General features: G+C 43.7%; 1 protein-coding gene across 1 annotated transcript; it reads left to right on the top strand.

Moving 5' to 3' along the window:
* The first annotated feature begins 19,677 nt into the window (after window positions 1-19,677).
* On the top strand, window positions 19,678-23,703 carry Rap2b (RAP2B, member of RAS oncogene family). The gene has a single exon (XM_075951113.1). It carries the CDS (start codon window positions 20,289-20,291, stop codon window positions 20,838-20,840), a length of 552 nt encoding a protein of 183 aa, XP_075807228.1. The 5' UTR covers window positions 19,678-20,288; the 3' UTR covers window positions 20,841-23,703.
* Window positions 23,704-23,924: the final 221 nt, after the last annotated feature.

Raw genomic sequence — 23,924 nt, forward strand, 5'->3', positions numbered from 1 at the left:
TGGTCCAAGGCCTCTTAACAAGGATTCCTTATTCCTTTCTTCTAAACAAACACAAGCAACATGATGCCCAACATTCAACAGAACACTTTACATTATTTCCATATTTACTACTTATGAATTAAGAGTATTCCAGGAAGCTACTAATGTCCTCATGTAATCAGTAAGGGGGATATGTTTTATAAATAAATTCCCAAAGTATATTTGTGTTTTTTTTTCTTTCCTGTGTGATGTTTCTTTGTAGTATATTTCTGCTAAGCTCTACTTTTTGGTAGAGAATTTAATCTCTAAATTAAACAAAATTAGTTTAAAAAGATATCTTTGAAAAGACTGGGGCCCTAATGCCTAACTGTGAACGCCAGAGTTGGTGATGAAACACCGGAGCCACTGTTAAAGAGTTTCCTCTCAGCTAGCATGACTCCTTTGCTGAGCCAGCACACGGTTCTTGAACACCTCTAGTCCTTCCCTGAAAGCTCTTGAATGAAGAGCTTCCTCTCAGAAAACACTAAGGAGCCTCAACAATCCCCTCTTCCTTGTGGTTGCAGGAACAAGAGAACTGTTAATCGAAAGTGAGTCTGGTGTGCAGGCCTTGGGAGACAGCTTGGGTTCCGCCCCAGACTTTAGAAGAATGTTGCCCAAGGACACAGTAGATGGGACTCGTTAAAGGAAGCTGCTGTAAAGATCCAAGGTGAAACTGCCCTGCCCAGTCCTCTGGTCCAAAGCTCAATGGACTAGAGAGACCAAAGGTTAGGGAGAGATGACGTGGTGTGACTCAGGTGGAAGGAAGCCGAAACAAAGGAAAACCCCTTGCTCCTTTGCCAGGTCAGCATTCATTTAGGCTGGAAACAAGGAAGAACACTGAGTGGTCAGGTGATACTCCTGTGACTCAGTCCGGGATCACAGCCTCACCAGTCAGTTTCGTGAGTCTCCCCTTGGGCAAATAAAAGAGTTTTGCAACGATACCATATTGAAATGTTTTGTTTCTACTTATCCAATGCTTTCCTTCTGGTTCTCCCCCCCACCCACTTCAAACACACCCAGCAACAATACAAAATGCCAGAATGAAAACAAAGAAAGGACCAATCCAGTCTATTCCTTTTAAATCCTTGGCATCCCTCCATGGCAGGCTTCTGAAGAGAAGCTACTTGGGAAAGTTGGATGAAGGAGAATAGGCAAAATTTTCCAAAGCAGAAGGAGCCTGAAAATCACTGCCATCATTCCTTAATTGATAATAGATTTCTAGAAAACAATGAGACTGGAAGAGAAGTCAGTACTTGTATATGGTACAGCAAAACAAGAGGAGAGTTGAAATTAGTTGTCAGCGGTTTGATTCCTAATCTTAGTGTTTAATTTTTTTTTCAACCTAGAAGATGCCACAAAAATTATGGGGCACAGAGCTTCAAACTCTAGTCACATTTTGTTACCAATAGCTCATGTTTTTAGAGCGCCAACTTGCTGAAAATAGATTGGCCCCTGAGTATAGATGGAAGCAAAAGGCCACACAGTTCACCTCAGGCTGTAGCCCCAACCTTTAGTGTTACGTTTCCCCCTCAGAGGCTCATGGAGCTTTGCTCTGAGACAATCTACAGATAACTCTTGTTTCCTGGTGTTCTCCTTTAATCAAAGAGAAAGAGAATGCTGAGGCCCACAGAGCTAAAGGTGGGGGCGCCTACTGTTGAGAACTTAGGAAGTTAGAACCCTGGTAAGTCATTCCTCAGGCCTTGACAATTTAAAACATCAAAACCAAAGCCAAGTTCTGTCCTTAAACCCTGGAGGACAAAGAAAGAGGGCAAAGTGTGATTTGCGCTGTTCCTCAAGGAGAAAACACACATGCAAGATTTTAAGGTGCAGATTCAGGACTCGGTAGACCAGGGCTCCATGTGCTGAAACCAAACTGGAGGTTCTCAGTCAGACTTCTCCCAGAGTGTATACGCAGGTGAAGTGTGGACCTCTGAATTGAGGTTGTAGAAACCACCACATCCCCCTGTTTTGAATGTCTTTTCTGTCAGGTTTAGGCTAGATACTGCAAAGGCCATGAACACATAGGAGCTCTCAGTTGTTTGTCGTTCGAAACTGGCCAGGTTTCATTTATAGAATCTGGAGACTGTGTTTGCGATGATCTGGTTTTCATTATATGCACATCTGAAATTCTCTTTCCAGGTTTGAGGATTTATAGCTTGTCACCTTGGACAGGGCAGCGGTGTCTTCCCCGCTATTCACTCCGCTGAACACTGGAGACAGAGACTCTTTATATTCAAAGGCTGCTACACAGGGCAAACAAACGCTGTTTTCTAACATGCAACAGAGTTCAGTGGAAGCAGCCAGCGTCCGTTTATCAAAGATAAGCAGCGAGTCATGTAAGAGCGCCAGGTCGACCAGCTGACACTCCAGATGTTCTGATGAATTCAAATCAATCACTTAGGTTGGTGAAGTTCCAGCTTTCTTTGGGCATGCCCCTCTCTCCAACATTGCTCCAGATCAAAAGATAGAGCACATCAGTGAGCTCTCACCAGAGCGGAGCAAGCTACATCCCCACCTCAGTGTCTGAAAGAGAACATAGATTTTGACTGCTTGTCAGCTGTGTTACCCAAATGCTGTTCTTGATCCCCGTACAGTAATTTTCCTTTGTATGAAGATCATTCTTCTCTCTGGAGCTCAGTGATGGACAAGTCAGTGTGCAGCTCTCGTTTGGGAAAAGGAATAGCATAGGAACACACTCCCATTGGCTGTGTGCCAACACATCCTCACTTAAAACTGAAATCTCTGCAGATGCATTTCAGCCAGAAGTGAAGGTAGACCCTGTGGACTACAGTTAATCCCTAAGAATTAATTGGGAATGAATAGGAACTAAATGCTTCTGATTTTGTTATAAAGAGAGCAGGAAGCAGTTCTTAGTGATCTAACAGAGATTTAAGTAGGCAAAGGAAATAAATAAAGACCTACATGCTAGGAAAGCTGTAATACAAAGTAAATGACCTCCAAATAAATTAAGGACATATGTGAACAAGAGAGAAGGCGGTGTTATCAGTTAGTGACTTTATTACAGGGGAGCCATGACACTGGGAAGGAAACCTGAGGTGTATGTCCTCCTCCCTGGGTGTCTGCGTCTGACTCATAGGTGAAACTGCAGTAGAACCAGCCACTTCTGAAGGCACCTGGTATCATCAGACTCAGAAGGTCAGATCAAGCCATTCCGTGTCGTTGTAGTTTTATGTGTGTGTGTGTGTGTGTGTGTGTGTGGTTTGTAATCTTATTATTGTTATAATGCACCAAACTGTCATAAGAAATCGGTTCTCCTCATTCTTCCTCATCTGTAAAGAAGGACACATAATCAAGTCAAGGCGCTTTAGCTTGGAGGTTGTCATCAATGTATTTATCCTATACTTATTCAACACGTATTTACTAATCTCATCTTAGTTGAACCAGGTCCTTGGTGATCAGGCATAAATACGAGCAGGCAAATTAAATAAATAAAAAGCATAGATTCCATGAGTTCTGCTAATACAAAGAAGATGCTTTGAAACAGCTTCCATCAGGAGTGTCTTGGATAGTCTCACATATTCAAGGGCGAAAGAGTTTGTTTTAACTCACTGTTCTAGGATATAGGACATCCTTGTGGAAGTCATGGCGGCAGTCACTTGAAAGAGTCACAGCCCATCCATGGTCAAGGACGGAGAGAAATGATACACACCTGCTTCTTCCTGGTCAGCCTCCTCTCTACACTACATGTCGGGAACCCAAACCCAGGAGATGATAGCATTCACAATGGGAAGGTTGCCCATCTCAGACAATAGAAGCAATCCAGACAATGTTCCCATAGACTTGCCCACAGGCCACCATGTTCTAGACAATCCTTCGTTGAGATGCTTGTCCCACCTGGTCCCAGACTGTGTGATGCTGACAGTTAAAACTAAGCATCCCAGGGGATGACACGTGTTTCCTATGAAGAGGCATATTAACCGTATGTGGGTTAGTCCATCTCTTTGAAACTATTCTTTTAAGCTCTTCTATCCTAAGGATAGCCATAGCTGATTTTGGGTGCCTGTAACCCAGGACTGGTGAGGTGAGGCAGGGGGGTCTTGAGGCCTAGTCTCACCTGAGCTATAAAGGGAGAATCAAGAAAATTTAAGGTACTCTATGTTAATAGATTTATGACTAAAATTTACTAATAGGTAGAAAATTTTGAATTTCTAATATTTTACAACATCATTAAATATTATTCATCTATTTTAAGTTAGAAAAAAAGTATAAAAACATCCTTAACTTGTGCACTATACCAAGGAAGCTGGAAGTCAGATCTGGACTATAATGTGTGCCTTCAATCAATGTGGCTCAGGGAGAAATCTTTGCAGTTACTCTGGAGATAGGTTGGTAACATCTCTGCATGGTCCAGAACACCTGCGTTAGGAGTATAACTTCATGAAAAAGCACATGTTGTTCAATCTGGAGAGAGAGAGACAGAGAAAGAGTGGGGGGGAGAGAAAGAGAGAGAGAGAGAACAGTTTCATGGATGATGGGACCTAATTATATGAAGTATTGAGGGAAAAACCAATTATATGAAGGAGAGAGAGAGAGAGAGAGAGAGAGAGAGAGAGAGAGAGAGAGAGAGAAGAGAGAAGAGAGAAGAGAGAAGAGAGAAGAGAGAAGAGAGAAGAGAGAAGAGAGAAGAGAGCAAGAAGAGCCTCAAGCCATCTGATCCCTCAGGACCCCACGGTGCACACAGTTGTATATAAAGGTTTTCCAAGACAAACATACTTACTTTGGAAGCCTGCAAAATGCATGGATTATTGTATGTGCATAGATCTCTGGCCATTAGGTAAAAAGTATGATAGGAAAGAACAGCATAAATGGGGTATAAATAAAATCTTTTAACAACATGTCAGATTCTCTCACAGTCATTGTCTCTGTAGAATAAGCTGATCGCTTCCCCCTTCTGTATGGTGACTTGGCAGAATAAGAAGAGAAGCATGTAATGTCTTTGTGTTGATTAAAATGAATTATCCTGTGGAAATGGCAGCATTTTTTTCATTGGATGACTTAACCATATGCCTGTGTCACTGAGAATGTTACCATATGTTTGCCAACCAAATGTCATAATTCATTTGGGTGGGATTTGCGCAGGGAAACCATGAGTAAAGATGAATAAAACATTTTTATTCATATATACATTTAGAGTCTGTTCTTCAGCTCTTCCCTTACACTTGTAACGGGGTTGCTTTTGCTGCCACAGACTTGTGACGTGGCCATCTGGGCAGTGTGACTGGAGAACATCCACAAAAGTGATTGATGAGAAGAAATATCCAAGGGCTGCTTTGTAGACTGGCTCTTCTGTACTCCTTCTTCATTGTGATTTCAAAGCTGGAGATGGAAATAACCAGAAAGCATGACCTCCACAGTCTCCTCACGTGGCTGCGGAGATTGCTTCCATCTGTAGTTCGGAGCTGTGACCGGATTCCACCTCTTACCCAGAGGCGGTGCGGTGAAGAGGATCACGTCCAGAGAACACACGCACACGCATCTGTCCGCTGCAAGGATGTGCACGAGCTCCTTGTTTATCAGAAGAATCTGAAGCGTTAGTGAGAACTAAAATATGCCAAGCAAAGAAATAAAAGAAAATTAGGACAAATTGTGTTTTTAAAAGGTGTTTTTTGGGGAAAAGTAAGATTTGGGGAGTTTGACACCTACAAGGCATCTTTCAGTATATTATATCAAAACGTTAAAGCAACCTGCAGGAAGATAGCTATGATCTCCCTCTTGTGTGGAAAGGATAATGTTGAATATCATAAAGCATTTGGTATCTACTTCACATTTTCCCTCACTAAACAACATATCAGGTGGCACAGAAACTCACCACTGGGGTCTAACACTAATGCATCTTTAAATTTTGAGTGCCTTAGGATTCATGGTGGGTTACTGTCATTTTTATATAACTCTAGTTAAATAGTTATTTCTATAAGAGTTATACGTTAAATAAATAACTTAAGTATTTGCCCCAAGTTCACATTTATTAAAGATAATTACTTCAGAGAACTCTGTTATAATCATAGAAGTTAAAAAATTAAAAGCCCAGTGGTGGTGGTACATGCCTTTAATCCCAGCACTCATGTGGGTGACCTAGGCAGAGTTTCTCTTGCTATGATCACAACAACTGTTATAAAGAAAACATTTAATTGGGGTGGCTCACTTACAGTTCAGAGGTTCAGTCCATTATCATCATGGTGGGACATGGCAACAAGGCAGACATGATGCTGGAGAAGTAGCTAAGAGTCCTACATCTTGCAAGCTACAGGAAGTGATCTGAGTGTCTGAGCAAAGCTTGAGCCAAAGAGACCTCAAAAACCTCTCCCACAGTGAAACACTTCCTACAACAAGGCCACACCTCCTCATGGTGACACTCTCTTTGGAGGTCATTTTCTTTCAAACCACCACACCTACTTAGGCTGGGATGATTGGAATAGATAAACTAGGTGGTTCTAGCCAGGGTTACTCTTGGAGTTATAATTAATTAAATTCTGGAGGATTAATATCTAACCCCACTGCTTCAGTTGACTGCCAGGTGGATAGGCAGGAACAAAGCCTTTTTAAAATACCCTCTTCCACATAGTTGATTGGCTCTCTGGAAGACAGAAACTGGTTTTTCCCAAGATGAGAAATTCAAGAGACAGAAGCTTCGGCTAAGGATCTAACCTAGAAAGTGATCCACCGTCACCTCAGTCATGTTCTGTTTATCATTCTCACGAGCCGTGATGAACTGTGAGTGAAGAGTTCCAAGTACGGCTACAGAAGTGTGGCGTGCAATGGAGCTATCCTGAAGACTAGTCGCCACATGCATCCAGCAAATCTTCTCACATTTTTAAAGCTAGACATTCAAATTTTAAAAGAAAGGCAGGCTAAAAAGTCCTGCACTGTGTCTATTTCATGAATTTTGGGATATCTGGAATCAAAATGAAATTTTTAATATTTTCTCAGATTTGCTGTGGAGATCCATACATTACATCGGGATGGGGAGGGCAGCTCAGAGGTGGAGTATTGGTTGTGCAGGAATGAAGTGCTGAGTTAGAACTTAAATATTCTCATAGACAAAGAACAAGTCTTTGCATGATGTATACCTAAAATAAATCAAGGTTTTAAAGTGTAGCTCTTAATGAAAATATAAGCGGTTGTACCCGTCTCTTACATTAAAGTTATTGGGAAAACGGGGAGATTCTATACAAATTTCTTTGAAAGAAAAAAGCATCAAAAAAAAAAAAGATTTGGAATTTGATGCTGACATGATAGACGGGCTCATCAAATACCAGTCTCTATTTCTTTTTTCAGCTAGTCTTCCATGGTGAAAATGGTGAACAGTGGAAAGGTAAAAGCTAGATTCTCAGCTTCCCTTCCAACTTGGGGAACAGTCACTGCAGATCTAGGAACAGATCTCTGGAAGTCAGGGGGATTTGTGGCTTAAGGCAAAACAAAAGGCCCTCCTTGAATTAACCTGATATCCCAGCCCACCCCTTTTGCCACAAAAGCCTGCTTGATTTCTGATTTCACTGAGCTTTCAAACTAAATCAAAAGCCCTCCAGTTATAGACATCTTGTCACACGCCAAATAAATACTTGTTTAGTCCTCTGTCCCCTTGGTTGGGTTTTCTGCTCCTTGAAGTCCTAAGTATTCCTAATCCTTTCTGTGAGTTCATCTTAGAAGATATTAAAAATAAAGTCAGATGAACCCTACGAGGACAGAAAAGGATGCTGAGAAAACATCAGTGGCTTACTGAACGATTCTTTCTAAACAATTCCTTGTATCTCTTAATTTCCTCCATTAAGATGCTGAAGGGATAAGATAGATTTGATTCATACATTATATTATTATTATATTTGCTGCTGCTTTTGTTGTTTTTACCTTAGTTTCTAACCACAGTATTTAAGTCCAGACCCCCTGATGAGGGAGTCCCCTCTGTATGCTATGAATATGTTTTATTATAACTCATTAATAAAGAACTGCTTTGGCCTATGCTAGGGCAGAATATAGCCAGGCTGGAAGAGATAGAGAGAGAGTAGGTAGAGTCAAGGAGACGCCATGTAGCTGCCCAAGAAGCAAGAGCCTCGTAGTAAAACATAAAATAATAGAAATGGGTTAATTTAAGGTACAAGAGATAGCTAGGAATACGCCTAAGCTATCGGCCAAGCAGTGTTGTAATTAATAAAGTTTCTGTGTGATTATTTGAGTCTGGGCAGCTGGGAAATGAAAGAGCAGTGTCTGTCTACAACCCTCTTTCCTCTTCACAAACACACTTAGAGCCTCTAAGGTTGTCACGCTGGTCCGTTTTCTAGACAGCCATCCTGGCTGGTGGTAGGCTGCCTGCATTCCTGCATTAGCACACTACGTTGAGGATTTTCTACAGCTGTCAACATCCAAAGTGACTATCAACTTGTGCTAGTCATAGTTGGCTGCTGTGTCAGGTCTAGCTGCTAACAACTGCTTGCGCTGCAAGTTTGGCCCCAAATGCCAGGGTCCATATCGATCCTCAGCATCGATGGTATTTTAGAAGCTTGTTCTTAGAAAAGCCTTTCTTCTGGCAATTTCTGCTGTCCTTCAATCAGACTTTGGAACCTGAATCATATTTTCCCAGAGGTAACTTGGACCTTTTTAGAACAGTGCAGGGCTTCTTATTTGCTATGTTTTCAACTCTCCTTTGCCTGAGAAATTTCTGTGTGATTTGGGGTATATAAGAATGTAAAATAGATATGCAAATAAAACATTTACTGATATCAAAACATAAATTTATCTTAAAATAGTTTTTGTTATACATATAATTTCCCACTTGTTAAAGATGAAAGCAAATTTCCATACTAATGAGATAATGTGCTGTATTTATTTTTACATAAAGAATTAAATCTTGGCAGGATATTTGATACTGTAGGACACAGAGCATCTTCAATGTTTTATTGAGTTGATTGATATTTATTTTATAATCATCGATGCTGAGAACACTGTTTTGGAAAAAAATACATCTTACAAAATGGCAGAAATATGTTTAGGCCTATTTTATAAATTATTGGAACATACATCTTAATCCCAAACCAGAATTTATTTAACAATATTTTACAGAACTCAATTCAGCAATTCAGATATCAGTATTGAAAATCAAGCAATCCAATCTAACCCAAAACTGTGCAAATTTGCTACTTACATGCAGAAGAATGATGGTGGGTGTACTGGATGGTTTTGTGTGTCAACTTGACACAAGCAAGAGTCACCAGAGGAAGGAGCCTCAGCTGAGAAAATGCCTTCTTGAGATCCAACTGTAAGGCATTTTCTCATTAGTAATCAATGGGAAAAGGACCAGCTCATGGTGGGTGGTGCTGCCCCTTGGCTGCTTGCTCGTCCTGGGTTCTACAGAAGGTGGGTTGAGCAAGCCATGGGAAGCAAGTCAGTCATCAGCATCACCTCCATGGCCTTTACATCAGCTCCTGCCTCCAGGATCCTGTCCTGTTTGAGTTCCTGCCCTGACTTCCTTCAGTGATGAACAGCAATGCTGAATTGTAAGCCTAATAAACCTTTTTCTCCCCAACTTGCCTTTTGGCCATGGTGTTTTGTCGCAGCGATAGAATCCTGAACTAAGACAGTAGGGAAATACAAAACGCTGTTTTCCTCAATGGTGGTGCATGCCTTTAATCCCACTACTCAGGAGGCAGAGGCAGGCAGATCTCTGTGAGTTCGAGGCCAGCCTGGTCTACAAACAAATTTCAGTTGCACAGAGAAACCCTGTCTTGGAGGAAAAAAAATGCTTTCCATACTCAAACTATGGTGTTTCTATAGGAAGAGAAGTTTTTTAAAGTTCAGTAAAAACCTGAAACTCATACAACAATCTTGCATCTTAGCCCAGGTCCTCCTGTCTGTGTGTTTACACTGTTTATCATGAAGACCTGCAGAACACAAAGTGTGCTGTGTGTTCTAAGTGACATTGTGGAATACAACACAGAAACTCTAAGAATGCTTTCAGGAAAATTTTGATCTGAAATCACAAATATAACCCATGTTGGTACTATATTTGCAGAGTCGAGAATAAGTCATTTCCCAGACATATTGGGACACGATTTGGGAGAAGAGGCAGATTTCTTTTAAGCCTCTGTAAAACCTCAGAGAAAACAGATAGAAACCTGGATGCCCAGTGCACAGTGCCAAAGAACAGAGATAGTGGGGGACGGAGAAGTCACTGCCAGTGCTCTGAATGCTTCTGACATATCAGAAGGCACATTGACCACAGAGGGAGACCATTCCTGAACAGTGGCAAAACCACTGGGCACCTAATCCTCTTGACCATCTGCCTGATTATGCAAACAGGCAGCCATGTTCAGTTACCCCAAAGGTCAGAACCTGAACATACTTTAGCCCACATTCAGGACAAACAGGCAGTTAACGGTCCCCAACAGGTTGGCTCAGGGACTTTGTCAATGAGGCCACTTCTGTGCAACTTTTGATTATAATAATATTAGCACATGAGATATGAAATTCCCATAAAGAGATAATTAAATAAGAAGACAATTATTCTCTAAGCAGGTATTTGGGGCTCTTAAGATAATCTCTGTTTGTAGAATACTTAGAGTCTAAATTGAGTGACAAGTTAAGGCAGTCATGAGAAGCCTAACCTTGTACAGGAAATAATTCTACAAAATAAAGACAAAAGATTATCAACCGAAATATTAATGTATGTTTTAAGTGATTTATTTTTATTTTTCCCGAATTTCTAAAAAAATCTTTATGACAAGGACAAACCACTTACAAAAATGAAAAGGATGTAAATAGTTTTGGTATGATACTACCCCCTATAACAAACATTTTATGGACAACAAACAAAAGAGCTATTCAAAATGACTAATTCTCTCAAAGCTCAGTTGGGCTTTATTGTAAGATAGCATCCATTTGAGATATCACATCGGCGACAATTTTCTTGAACTCATTTAATTTTCTATGTATGATGAAATTTTGATGATGGGGGTCACTAATAGACTAAGGGTACAGATACACAGGGGTGGGGTGCAGAGTTCCTTTTATAATTATGTATTTGTATGTGCTACAAAAACAAAAGCGTTCAGAAATTTCAGCTGATTTTGATCTGACATACTTGAGAGGAGTTATCAACATCTAATGTCTTGAGAAGGTGACCTGGCTTCTTCATAAACACATGTATCCAAATCTAGTAACCTAGCATCTTCGTGCCACGTGTGGCCCAGACGGTGTGACAAAACAGCTTTGTTTCTTCTGGGACTCCCCACCCACTCCTGGCTGCTCCCCTGCCGAGCAGGTGCCACTGCCAGTTTTTTACTGATGCTGAGGTTAGTTGTGGTGCTGCAACTTTCTGGTTCTCAGCTCATCTGCAGGTCGCCTGGCTTTTCTCTCTCTTCCCTTCCCAAGGAAGGAAGCTTTCTTCTGCCATCCACGTTCTTCAAGGCCTCCCCCTTTTTCCTCAGAAGCTGTTGTCCCATGGACATCCTATTATTCAGGGTTCCCTTTTCCCATCTTTACTGATGCTTGCCTTCATTGGAAAAGCGAGCCAACACAGAACCATAAACATGCTAGAGGAAAACACCAGCTCATGAAATCAGAGGTGGCTTCTTAGTTGTGACATGAAATCCACAAAGGAAACCCATCAGGAAAAAGACAGATTCAGAAAAGAAATATTTTAAAAAATTTTAAATTCAAAATCAAAAGTTAATCACAGATTACTGAAAATATTTTCAAAGTGTATATGACCGGCAGTAAGGTATACACACACACACACACACACACACACACACACACACACACACGACAGTTACATAATATACATTATATAACAAACGACTCACAATCAACAATTAAAAATAAATATGAAGGAAGTAAACATACTAAAGCATGCCTAATGCCTTTGACACTTGCGTAAGAGTAGCCATATGAACTCTTACAAATGATAAACCCTGCCCTTTATTTGCTGATACATACTTACTATTTGACTGGCACTTTCCCACTGATGACAGCCAAACCTGCAACTACATCTATGGACAGACTAGGAGTTCAATTTTTATTTCAAGAAACTCTGGCAACAAATGAAGGGCTTTTCTCCCACCCCCTTCAATTCCCGGTTTAGAAATCGACAAACCATGGGCTTGCTCGCCAAATGCCGTCCACCACCTGTTTCCACAAAGGAAGTATTGTTGGCACTCTGCCAGGACCACTCATTTGCATACTGTCTAAGGAGGCTTGTATGCTGGATGGAACGCAGAGGTAGGAAAGAGAGAGCGTGGCCTGAAAAGCCCGACCTGTTTATGATCTAGCCCTTTCCAGACAGAGTTTGAAGTGTCCGCTTTGAATATTTAGCTTATACAAAACACATAGATATTTGATCAGTTTTCCAGGGTTACTCCTTTCTCATTCTATAGAACTACTTCTAAAAGACAGTAAGATATTTAAGGATAGAACTCTCTTCACAGAAAGGAACTTTTAAAATATATTTTGTAGTCATATGCCCTTATTACAGACGTTGAATAAAATAGCAGTAATCTTTTGGTACCGAAGGCTTTACACGGCTATTCTTAAAAGCAGAGGGAACCGCCATGAGAACAGTAACCACAAAGACATCCTGTGCTTTCAGGTACAGTCTTCCTGAGCCATGACTCACATCTTTCATACTATCTCATGATTGCTCAATTATGTCATTCCCAGTGACACAGAGTTCCCACTAGGCAGATGCCTTCCAGCAGACCCCACTGCTGGTGATATTTTACAAGTGAGACTTCCTGTCCCGAGCACAGGCCTTCATTGTCTCCATCAAAACCACAGGCTGAAGACTTGGTGGAGCCGCCGCTGCAGAGGGCTGATAGGCTTCCTCTGTGTTAGGGGAAGTGGTGTGCTCCCCATCCCTGCAGGGGGGAAGGGGGGCACCTTTCATCTAGTGGTCTGTGAGATAAAAGAAAGAGGGAAATTCTTTGTAACGAAGCTAAGCGATTTCTCCTATTCTTTCTATATTTGGTTCTCTGGAACAGAACGTTCTGAGGAGAGGCATCTTAAATGGATTGGGATTTTTAGATGGCTCTTTGAACCAAGAAAACCTAGGATCAAATAAATCTCTCTAAAACCTCCCTTCCTCGGGCATCCTTGGCACCTTCTTCACACAGCCATAATACAAACTATTATGGATTATGTCATGCTGCAGGAGGAACACAGGTCTTCGCCACGGATCAGCGTCTCTGGCACATCTAAGGCCTGAGAGAAAAGGTTGGATCATGTACCTTTGAGAGGAATGACTTTGACTTCTCAATTGTTCTCTAAAATTGACTGGAAGAATTAAAATATGCCACGCCATTCAAAATGCATGATGGGATGCAAACATACTGGATCATTGTGTTGTATCAGCCTGGTGGGATGGGACAACTCAGCCTAGGACAACGTTTTTATTGTGATAAGAATGGTTTTTATTTTCAATATTAAGTATATTAATTTATTTGCTAAGCCTACTGGCAATACCAAACTGATTAAAAAGAGACAAATGAGATAACAGCTGATTTGATTCTTATATATATATGTATATATCAATATTTTGTAAAGCTTGAATGATTTTCAGAGGTCGTTTAATTTAAAATTTTTCCATGCACATTATTTTAAAGAATAATTGAAGTAAGAAAAAAGAGATCGGAGCACAGGTAATCCAGGCAGAGAGTCACTGAAGTAAGAAGACCGAGAAGGGCTTTGTCTCACCTTAGTTATGATCCTAAGATGTTTTTGAGAGGTCTTGGATAACAACAATTCAAGCTCTATCAAGACTGGTCAAGGCCTTGTTCTTACAACATGGCTGTTTAACTGGCAACATGCCTGTATATGAAGTAACATGACGTGTGTTGGCAATCCAAAGCATAAAACGAACAGCATGAAGTAATGACTGCCCAAGTTAGAAAGTATTTTCAGAGGACCTTCTTGTCGGTTATTTTAAAAGTAGCTTCGATAAAACTCTGAGCCAGGTAGGTGATTCTATTATCATAAATTCAGTTATTTGACATGTATCTTTTAGAACTCTGCAAAGACATTAATCTTCCACTTTAAAATTATGATATAGTCACTACCAACTTATTCTTGGCAGTTTCAAGAGTAGGGGAACTTATCAAAAATGATTTATTTACCTGCAGTTAGTTCTGGGAGATCTTTGAATATCGTGAAATTCAGCTCCTTTGTGTATGTAAATGGGCCGTGCAGCTGAGCAGTTTTCTACTTGAGGGTTTTATGGGTTCACCTTGTAGTGTTCCTGTACCCTTGCAGGCTTAGAGCTGCACTTCACAGGGGGCTTAGAAGCTGTTCTGTGAGAGTGTAGAACAAGGATGGGCTTCTATTTACCCAGCATATCAAGGGGTAAGCCGCTCTTATCTGGTTTCCTTCTGACTATTTCCTAAAACCCTTTTCAGGCTGTTGGAAGATAATGTCTTCCTGACATAAGTCCTCTGCCCTCCGGAACTTGGGTACCTCTCCATTGGAGAACATTATTTTCCTATTGCCACTCAAGTCAGTGTGGACTTTCATTACTCCAGCATCTTCAGGACCCAGGGAGACTTGAACATTGGCATATAGTTTTCTTTAAACCAAGGAGATGTTATGGCTTATCAAGGGCTGTTAAAATCTTTTACCACAGATAGAGCTCAGAAAAGCCCTGACTTATACATTCACTGATGGGTATTTATTGAGAATCTCCTAGCATAGTAGCACAAAACATGGAAGGTTCTAAAGATAAACCAGATGTGGATGCTGTCTCCTAACAAGTCACATAGTTCTTCAGGGAATCAGACTTAGTTCTGTAAATAATTATAGTTATGGGGAAGATAATAACTCATAGAAAATCAAAACGAAACAAACTCTGAGAAGAAGTGAGATGTGTATGCTTTGAGCCAAGTTGAGCAATCCAGGCCTGTAACCCAGGCTACTTGGAAGGCTGAGGCAGGCAGCTACCGGGAGCAAGAGATCAGGTTCAAAACCAGCATAAGCAAATGAGTAATATCCTGTCTGTCTATCTGTCTTATGTCGGTCTCTCTCTCTCTAGATATCTATATCTATGTATGTGTATACAGATATGTGTATACACAAACACACACATATATACACATTGCTGGGTATGTAGTTAGCCACTTAACTATCAGGGAAAACACAGCACTCCTAGCAAAAAAATGTTGAAATTTTGGCTTCATTTTGAATCACAATACCCATGTATATCTGTGGGTGTTGTTAAACATTTTTTTTTTATCTACAGTGGCTACCTACCCCTTGAGCACTGGCTTCTCTGCAGGGGCCACAGTCTGAGGGGATTATGTTTTCTCAGGCAAGACTCTTTCAAAGCTACTAAGGGAAACTTTATCTATAGAAGTCAAAATTCAAGGTTTGAGATGGAATTCTGCTCCTCAGAGAGGGTGAATAGCAAGTCGTTAACCTTCTCCCTTTGCTGGTGCCTTCCCAACACCCAGCGTCCTTCTCTCCACCCTCAATTAAAAACCCTTGCTAGCCAGGCAGTGCTGGAACACACCTTTAATCCTAGGACTCAGGAGGCAGAGGCAGGAGGATTTTTGTGAGTTCAAGACCAGCCTAGTCTACAAGAGCCAGTTCTAGGACAGGCTCCAAAGCTACACAGAGAAACCCTGTCTCAAAAAAACCACAAAATCAAAACAAAACAAAAAACCTTGCTATACATGGTTCCTCCTTATCACTTCCTGTCAGCTCTTTGTTGACTCAGCATCCTGCTCACAGGTTAATTTTATTTAATCAAACACTGTAGCACTTGTACTACGGGGTTGTATGCGAGCCAGGAACTAGGCTGGAGATTTAAAAACATATACACACAGAGACACAGGTACACGGGTCTTCCTTGATACAAGAATGCCAACTTTATTGTGTGCAGGGGAGCTTATATAGGGATCCTTAACTGATAGCCACACCCCAACTCTTGGGATTTCAGGCTGTAAAATCCACCAGAATTCACTCCCCTGCCATCAGAAACTCATGAGGGTCTCATGCTCAGAACAGCTGCAGGCATAGGAGAACAAGTTGTTTCACTCCTGCAGGCAAAGGGTCTACGGCAGGCAAAAAGAGTCAAGGGTCCACCGGTCTGCAGCCCCCAACAAAACACATCTTTAAATTGTTAACAAAGGCAGTATGAAAAAGAAACGCAACACAATTTAAAACAATAATCCCCAACATATGGAAAATAACTGGGATGTAATATACTACTGAAGATGGCCAAATAGCACCTTTCCGCTATTGAAAAAGCTGTGAGGCTTCATTAACACCATCCACTTGTCTACATGGATAGCTGTTATGGGGCTGTCCAGCTGCTTGGGTCTGGGTAGCAACTGATGAATGTCTGGTGCACAACAGCTTTAACAAGTGTTACTATCCACTCTCTTTTCATTATTATTCCTTTGTGGTACATCAGACTGCTGGAGAGGGCAGTCAGGACACGAGGCCCTAGCTGCTCAGTTCTCTACTGGAAATAGAGGGCATTGCTGGCCAGACTCTCTTCGAGATACGTGGCTCAGCCGTGTGGGCGGGGCAAATTTCATCACCACTATTTCATAGACAGGCAAACTAAGGTCAGGAAACGTAATGGACTTGGCAAATGCCCCAGGTAGTAAATGAGGTCCAGGCTTGAGATTAGACAGTAGGCAGGAGGCGTTTTCTTTCAGGTTACTCAAACTCACACCTTTGTGAGCAGAGAGTGTACATGGAGGCCCACTGTGTTAGTCAGGGTTCTCCAGAGAAACAGAACTTATGGAATGAATCTCTCTCTCCATATAATACACACACACACACACACACACACACACACACACACACACACACAGGGGATTTATTAGAATGACTTACATGCTGCAGTCAAGCTAATCTAACAATGCCTAACTATGAGCAGAAAGTCAAAGAATCCAGTAGCTTGTTCAGGCCGTAGGCTGTACATCTCAGCTGGTCTTCATTATATGCTGGGATACCAAAGAAGGAAACTCGAATGCCAGGGAAGGAATGGATACACATTAGCAAGGCAAAGGCAAGCAGGCAAAGAGCAAAAGCTTCCTTCTTCTCTGTCCTTACAGAGACTTCCAGAAGAAGTTATGGCCCAGATTAAAGGTGAATTTTCCTACCTCAAGATCCAGATCAAAGGCATGCGTGCCTTCCTACCTCAAAAATGGTCCATACCAGAGGTGGATTTACCCACCTCAAACCAAGCAAAAAATCCCTCATAACTGTGCTCTCTGTTTCTGGAATTTCTGCTCATTTCGGATGTAGTCAGGTTAACAACCAATTCTACTATTCATCACACCACTGATGCAATAGTATTAACAACCATGATGAACAAACAGGTAAAATGTGATCGACTTTACACTTTATTTATTTATTTGGTTTTTCAAGACAGGTTTTCTCTGTAGCTTTGGAGCCTGTCTTGGAACTAGCTCTTGTAGACCAAGTTGATCTCAAACTCACAAAGATCCCCCTGCCTGTGCATCCCAAGTTCTGGGTTTAACTGCGTGCACCACCACCGCCCGGCTGACTTTCCACTTTAACAAACACATTTTTACAAGAACCTGTGCAGCCAGGTGGTAAGTTGAGAATCTGTGGACTCCTTCAAGGGCCAGGCTGGAAGAAGTGACTCCACTGTCCTTTCAAGGGACCCACAGCACCTCAATAAAGTGTGCAGCCCAATAAAGAACTATCAATTGGATATGAGTAAATGGGGATCCCCAAAAGATCCTTGAGGTGGGTCTGGCACCACAAGGTAAGATATTTCAGAGTTCCTACCCATGTCTAGACGAGGAAGCGCCATCCAAATAGTGTTATTTCCACAAGAGCAAAGAATGGTCATGGGGGGGGTATGCTCCTCCTTTGTCTTGACTGCTCTACAATCAAATACCCAGGATGTAATCCTTGCTTTGCCACACCCGGATGAGCTACTGAACCCCTGGGAACCTCAGTTTGTTCATCTTTAAAATGGCCGCAGAAGTAATTATTATGAGGGGTAATTGAGATAGTGCATGCAAAACACTTGGCAGAATGTTGGCAGGATTCTGCCCAGCTGTATTAAATAAAGTGATTCAGAGATAATTCTCTGAAGAATTATATCAGCATAATTAAATCGAAGTAATCAGTAGCTGACCATGAAAAAAAAAACCTTTCTCCACTAAATGGCAGAGCGAGCACCAACAACGAACTGAGGCACGGGATACAGAACTCCCGCCGGACTCTGCTGGCTGGAACTTACCACTGCGGACACAAACTTAAGGCTTGCAATCAAGAGTCTGGGGCAGGTCACTCGCAAATGGGGCCAAGAATACTGCAGTAACTCGGAACCAAAAGCACGGATCTACACACTGCCCCGTTCTCCCTGCAGCGAGGACGGTAGAAGCAGAACCTAGTGGCAGAAGATAAGAAGACAGGCCGCTGATCACCGGTTGACACAGATCCGATCCCCACCCCTCTGCACTCTGCGGCTCCCACAGCCAGTGCTGTGCGCTGACAGGTCTAGACATCTCTCCCTCGCAAGGAACTATAGAGACTCAGGACAAGTCCAGGCGTCACCGCGCATCCCTGTGCTAGTGAACCGAGCCAAGTTCTGCGACTGCCCGCCCCACCATGAAGAGCTTGGGAAAAGGCAAGCCTGGGCAGACCCATCTCTCCTGCTGCCCCGAGCTCCCTGTGGCTCATTGCTCATTCCAGCTCCCGGCAAAGATTTAAGTTAGAAACTTTAGGATTTCTTGCAGACCTAGAGCAGCAATGAACCCTAGTTGCTCCCTTTAAGAAACGGTCGTGACTGGGTTTGAAAAAATCAGACTCCCTCCAAAACACCAACAAAGGACTATATTTAGTTCGGAGCACTCCGCCTAAATTCCTTCTTTTCCCCTCTCAGCTTCAGATCCTCAGGCCCAGTCAGTGGGTGGAAGGGGGCGGGGAGCAGTGGAGAAGGAACAGCTGGGCCTCCGCCTCTCCGCTCAATCTCTATAAATAACCAATCCCGAGCAGAGGCGACTTTCCAACCAATGAAGCTGTCCAAAGTGACAAAACCTCAGCAGCAGCCAATGAGAAAACATTTGGGGGTGTGAGACTCGCATCCTGGGGCCAATGAGTTGGGAGTCTGGGAGAGGTAATTTGAGCTGGCGTGTGGGTGTGCGGTGCGAAACCTTCCTACTTGCAGCCCCCAAACCTTGTCGGCCGACTGAGCATGCCCTGACTCTAGGTGCGGGAGCCGTCTGCCTTCCGCGAGGCAGATCCGCTAGCCGCGTTTTAGCTCCAGCCAAAGGGGAGGTTGCATGACCCCTCGAATCCTGCCCCGAAGGCTGCGGTGCCCCCATTAATTCCCACCCCTAGCTCCAAGTCCGGACAGGGACTCGGGACGAGTTCTTCGCAAGGAAAGAGAACACTAGGTCAAGTGGGGGCACGCTCTCTGTTGACTTCCTTGGCCTGCAAATGTCATGCAAGTGTGTGACCAGGAGAAGCGTGCACCGATTGGGGTTCGGCGACTGGTGTCTATCAGCCTCTGACAGCGCAAGGCGGCGAAAAGGTCATAGCCAGCAACTGCCCGATGCGCCCACGAGAGGCTCGCAGCTCCCCGAAAGGAGGTAGCTTCGGTCCGGAGCTTTCTACCTACGGGCACAGGCTGGATTGCCCGGTTCCAAGCTTCGCGCCGCCACGCCCAGTCCCGGTTCGCCACACCCTCTAGCCACGCCTCCTCCCGACGTTGCGGAAAAGCCGGAGCGGAGCTCGGGCGGGGCGCCGCAGGCGGCTCACTGGGCATGCTCGGCGGGGCGGGGGAGGGCCGGGCTGCGCGCGGCGAGTAGGAAGCCCTCGCCCAGCGGAGGCTGCGGGAGAGAGAGAGCGAGAGAGCGAGCGATGGGCCGCGGAGCTGGGCGCACGATCCGCGGGGACACATGCCACGCGTGTCCCAGCCGGACGCTCAATTAGCATCCGCCTCTGCAGCCAGCCGCCACCGCCTCCCGGCCCTCTCGGGCTGCCGTGGAGAGGAGCTCCCGCGGTTGCCTTGCTCCGGCAGCGCGCATTGTCCTCAGGGTCCTCTTGCCAGGGCTGCTGCGGGGCCCGGGACCCTCGCCCCAGGGACGCACCCCTGCCACCGGTCGGCCCGGCGCGGGGCTCTGCTAGCCGATCGGTGAGCCCGCGCTCCCGGGCCGCTCTCGCCGGGGCTTTTCCTGCGGAACGGAGGAAGAGGAGAAGTCTACCCACCCAGCCCAGCCTTCCCCAGCGCGCAGCCCCGACGGGGCCGCGGCAGGCGCGACGAGGGCGCCGACGGAGCCATGAGAGAGTACAAAGTGGTGGTGCTGGGCTCGGGCGGTGTGGGCAAGTCCGCGCTCACTGTGCAGTTCGTGACAGGTTCCTTCATCGAGAAGTACGACCCGACCATCGAGGACTTCTACCGCAAGGAGATTGAGGTGGATTCGTCGCCGTCGGTGCTGGAGATCCTGGACACGGCGGGCACCGAGCAGTTCGCATCCATGCGGGACCTGTACATCAAGAATGGCCAGGGTTTCATCCTTGTCTACAGCTTGGTCAACCAGCAGAGCTTCCAGGACATCAAACCCATGCGGGACCAGATCATCCGCGTGAAGCGGTACGAGCGCGTACCTATGATCCTGGTGGGCAACAAGGTGGACCTGGAGGGCGAGCGCGAGGTCTCTTACGGCGAGGGCAAGGCCCTGGCCGAGGAGTGGAGCTGCCCCTTCATGGAGACATCCGCCAAAAACAAAGCCTCAGTGGATGAGCTGTTCGCAGAGATCGTTCGGCAGATGAACTACGCGGCACAGCCCAACGGCGACGAGGGCTGCTGCTCGGCCTGCGTGATCCTGTGAGGCGCCGGCTGCCGCCGGGCGCTGGCCACGCTCTGTGCACAAAGCCAAACACACCCGATTCTCTTGATGTGATTGTCTTCTCGCTTTGAGATTGGAGACGACTTTGTATTGGCCGGGATGTCCGAGGAACCTGGCTGACTTGCTTGGCCAGCATCCCCAGCCTTCAGCTAGGGTCCGAGGGGGTGTCGGTTCCTGACCATCCAAGACCCTGATGGAAATGTGGCTTTTTTTTTTTTTTGCAGCGTGTACGTTCCTCATTGATTTCGGTTCATGCATAATTTTTCCCGTTTCAGTAGCCATCAAGGCGCAGTATTGGCTGCTTGACACCGGCAAGCAAAAGTTTCAAGCCTGAAAAAGAAAATGGGGGTGGGGAGGTGGAGGAAGTGGAGGGGAAGAAGGAGGCGGTGGGGGAGGGTTCCCCCAACCAACTGTTCATAGTTCCAAGTTCTAAACACAAGGAAGGAGGTCTGAGAAAACGATATGAAGGAGCCAGAGGAGGGGAAGAAACTTGATTTTTTTCCCCCTTGTTTTCCAGGATTATTTGGAAATTAAGACCAGGGGTTCCTTTTCTGCCAGCTTGGAAGGGCAACCCAGGGACTGATTACGATTCTGAGGATGTCTATGCAAAGTTGGGTTCTTGTTACAGTGTATCCAATCTGAAGTATTGCACATGTGAACTGGGACTGTTAACACTGATGCCAATACAGTGTGGGGTGCCAGGAAGTGTCTGCTGATATTTGTGGGAAAAAAAATCTATTTTGATTACCTACTGTATCAAAGGGGAGTCTGGGGGAGAATGGTAGTATTTTTTTTTAATCAGCTGTGAAAAAATGTTAAAAGATCTGCACATTTTTGTGTGTGCTATTATGTGTGTGTGTGTGTGTGCTGTTGTGTGTGTGTGCTATTGTGTGTGTAAGTATAGCTTTTTGTGTGCGTGTGTGGTTGGCAGTGACAGATTTTTGCTGACTAGCTTTTAAAAATACAATACAAAGACTTCGTAAATGTGATTCAGGGCCCCCAGCACCCCTGTGTCTGCAGAGTGCCTTCAAACTCAGCTGTTCCAGCCGGTGCCAACCTGTGAATTCCCACCATATCCCAGAATCTGCTGTTCTGCTGCCCCCAAAACCACTTTAAGTATCTTCCTGAAAGAGCCAGGACAAATGGGGCCTGTTAGTCCATCAATTGCTTCGTTAATTTTTAGCTTTCTTAATGTTTCTTAGTGTTTTTCTCCCTTTCTTCATTTTGCTCAGATTTCAGGTTTTAGCTCCCTTTTCTGTTGCATTTGGAATGTCTCTTGTCATTTGTCTAAGGTTGTCCTCCAGACGCAAAGAGCAGAATTTTATTGTGATGTACCAAGAGAATTCTAACAAATTGTAACTTTTAATTCCACTCATTTGGTCATTGTCTCTTCATTTTAAGACTTTTAATACAAATGTCATTTTTAAAGAAACCCCAAACTATTTGTGTTTTTGTGTTTCATATTCAGTGATGTACAGTATCCATGGTAACGGTGTCAGGTGGAGGTGGACCTGGCCGCCCAGAGTTATTTGGCGAATTTTGAAGATAGAATTATTTCAGTGACAAACTGGATGACAATGTTTCCAAGCTTTTATTTCAAAGTGGAGAAAAATTATCAGGGTCTAGACATACCATCTGACTCCCCCGAGGAGGAAGTGTATTGAGTCTGTTCTGCTGACAATGAGCCATGAACTTCACTGTTATAGCAAAGGAGGGAAGTGGAGTGCTAACACCCTCTTAGGTCTGGGAAAGTTACGTCCATCCAGGGGATAGCTTTTTATTTGTCCTGGTTTTGTTTTGTCTGTTTATGTCACGCCTCAATCAGAAGTGTTCTTGACTTGGTTCTCACACACACTGTCTCAGCAGTCTTTGGAGTGTGCTAGGCTGGCCGTTATCTCAACCCTTCAAAGATTTCATTTGGAACCAAATCGTTAGATTCAAAACAAAACAAAAAGTAATAAACCATGCAAAGAGGATTCTTTTGCTCTCTTTAGTTTGTGGATCATATTTGACCACAAGCGTTGTTTCTTTTAACAAGTAGGAGGCAAAGTGCAAGGAGGCCATGTGCGTTGTTACTTTTTCTGTGTATTTTCCTTGGGCTCTCTAGTACAATAATCTTGTCTGTAAGAGGTGATAGCGTAGGTTCCTGAGGCAAAGCTGAGCCTGCAGAATATTAACCGAGGAATTTACTTTTTGACGAAGCCAAAAGAGATCACAGGTTTCTTTAAAGTGATATCAATATCTCTTGCCTTAATTTTTTTTTTTTTTGTGGGGGAGGGAGTGATTTCATCCAGGTTGCATTTCACTATTCCTGTGGGGAGGGAGAACAGTTTGACCTGTCTTGGCCTTTTATTTATTTTCCAACTCTGACCTCACGCCTCCGTGAGTATCAAACACATTCGTTTCTACGTCTAAACATTGGGACTACTCAAAATCATGTTTTTGCAAGAATGCATCCTTCCATTTGAATAATTGTGGTTGCTTAAGTCGATTGAAGTTGATGCACAGCCTGAGGATGTGTCAAGCCCTGTTGGAAGGGTTGTTTTTTTTTTTTTAAATGTGTTTGGTGACCCTCATTTGTCATTATTTGGAAGGCTTTGGGCAAAAGCTTTGCCAAGTATATGGCTCATAGGAAATGTGCGTACTCCTTACAGAAAATATTCGAAGGTGGATGGTGAAATAGATTGTTGGTGCACCAATCACCTCCACAGAGGGTTTTGTGGAGGTCAAAAAACAGGACAAGTTTTTGTTGGTTTTTTTTTTTAAATAAAACAAAACCATGTTTCTACTGAGTACTGTAAAATAAATGCTTTTGGATTGTAAAATTAAAGCTGCTGCAGGAAAATGAAGGTCTGAGTTGTTTGGCTTTCACCTGTGATATTCATGGCAAAATAGAAATTTGGAGGGCTTTTTCCTTTCTTGAAACGTTAGCGAACCTCATCTAGGGTGGTGTGGAGACAAGAACATTTGTTTCAGTGAGAAAGGGAGCTGGTTTAACAGCTTAAGGAAGTGAGTCAGGGAGGGTGGGGTTTGTTGTAATGTAATCACCTGTCAAAACAAATTGGG

This window comes from Microtus pennsylvanicus, chromosome 16 (assembly GCF_037038515.1).
Source record: "Microtus pennsylvanicus isolate mMicPen1 chromosome 16, mMicPen1.hap1, whole genome shotgun sequence".
NCBI classification, from domain to species: Eukaryota; Metazoa; Chordata; class Mammalia; order Rodentia; family Cricetidae; genus Microtus; species Microtus pennsylvanicus.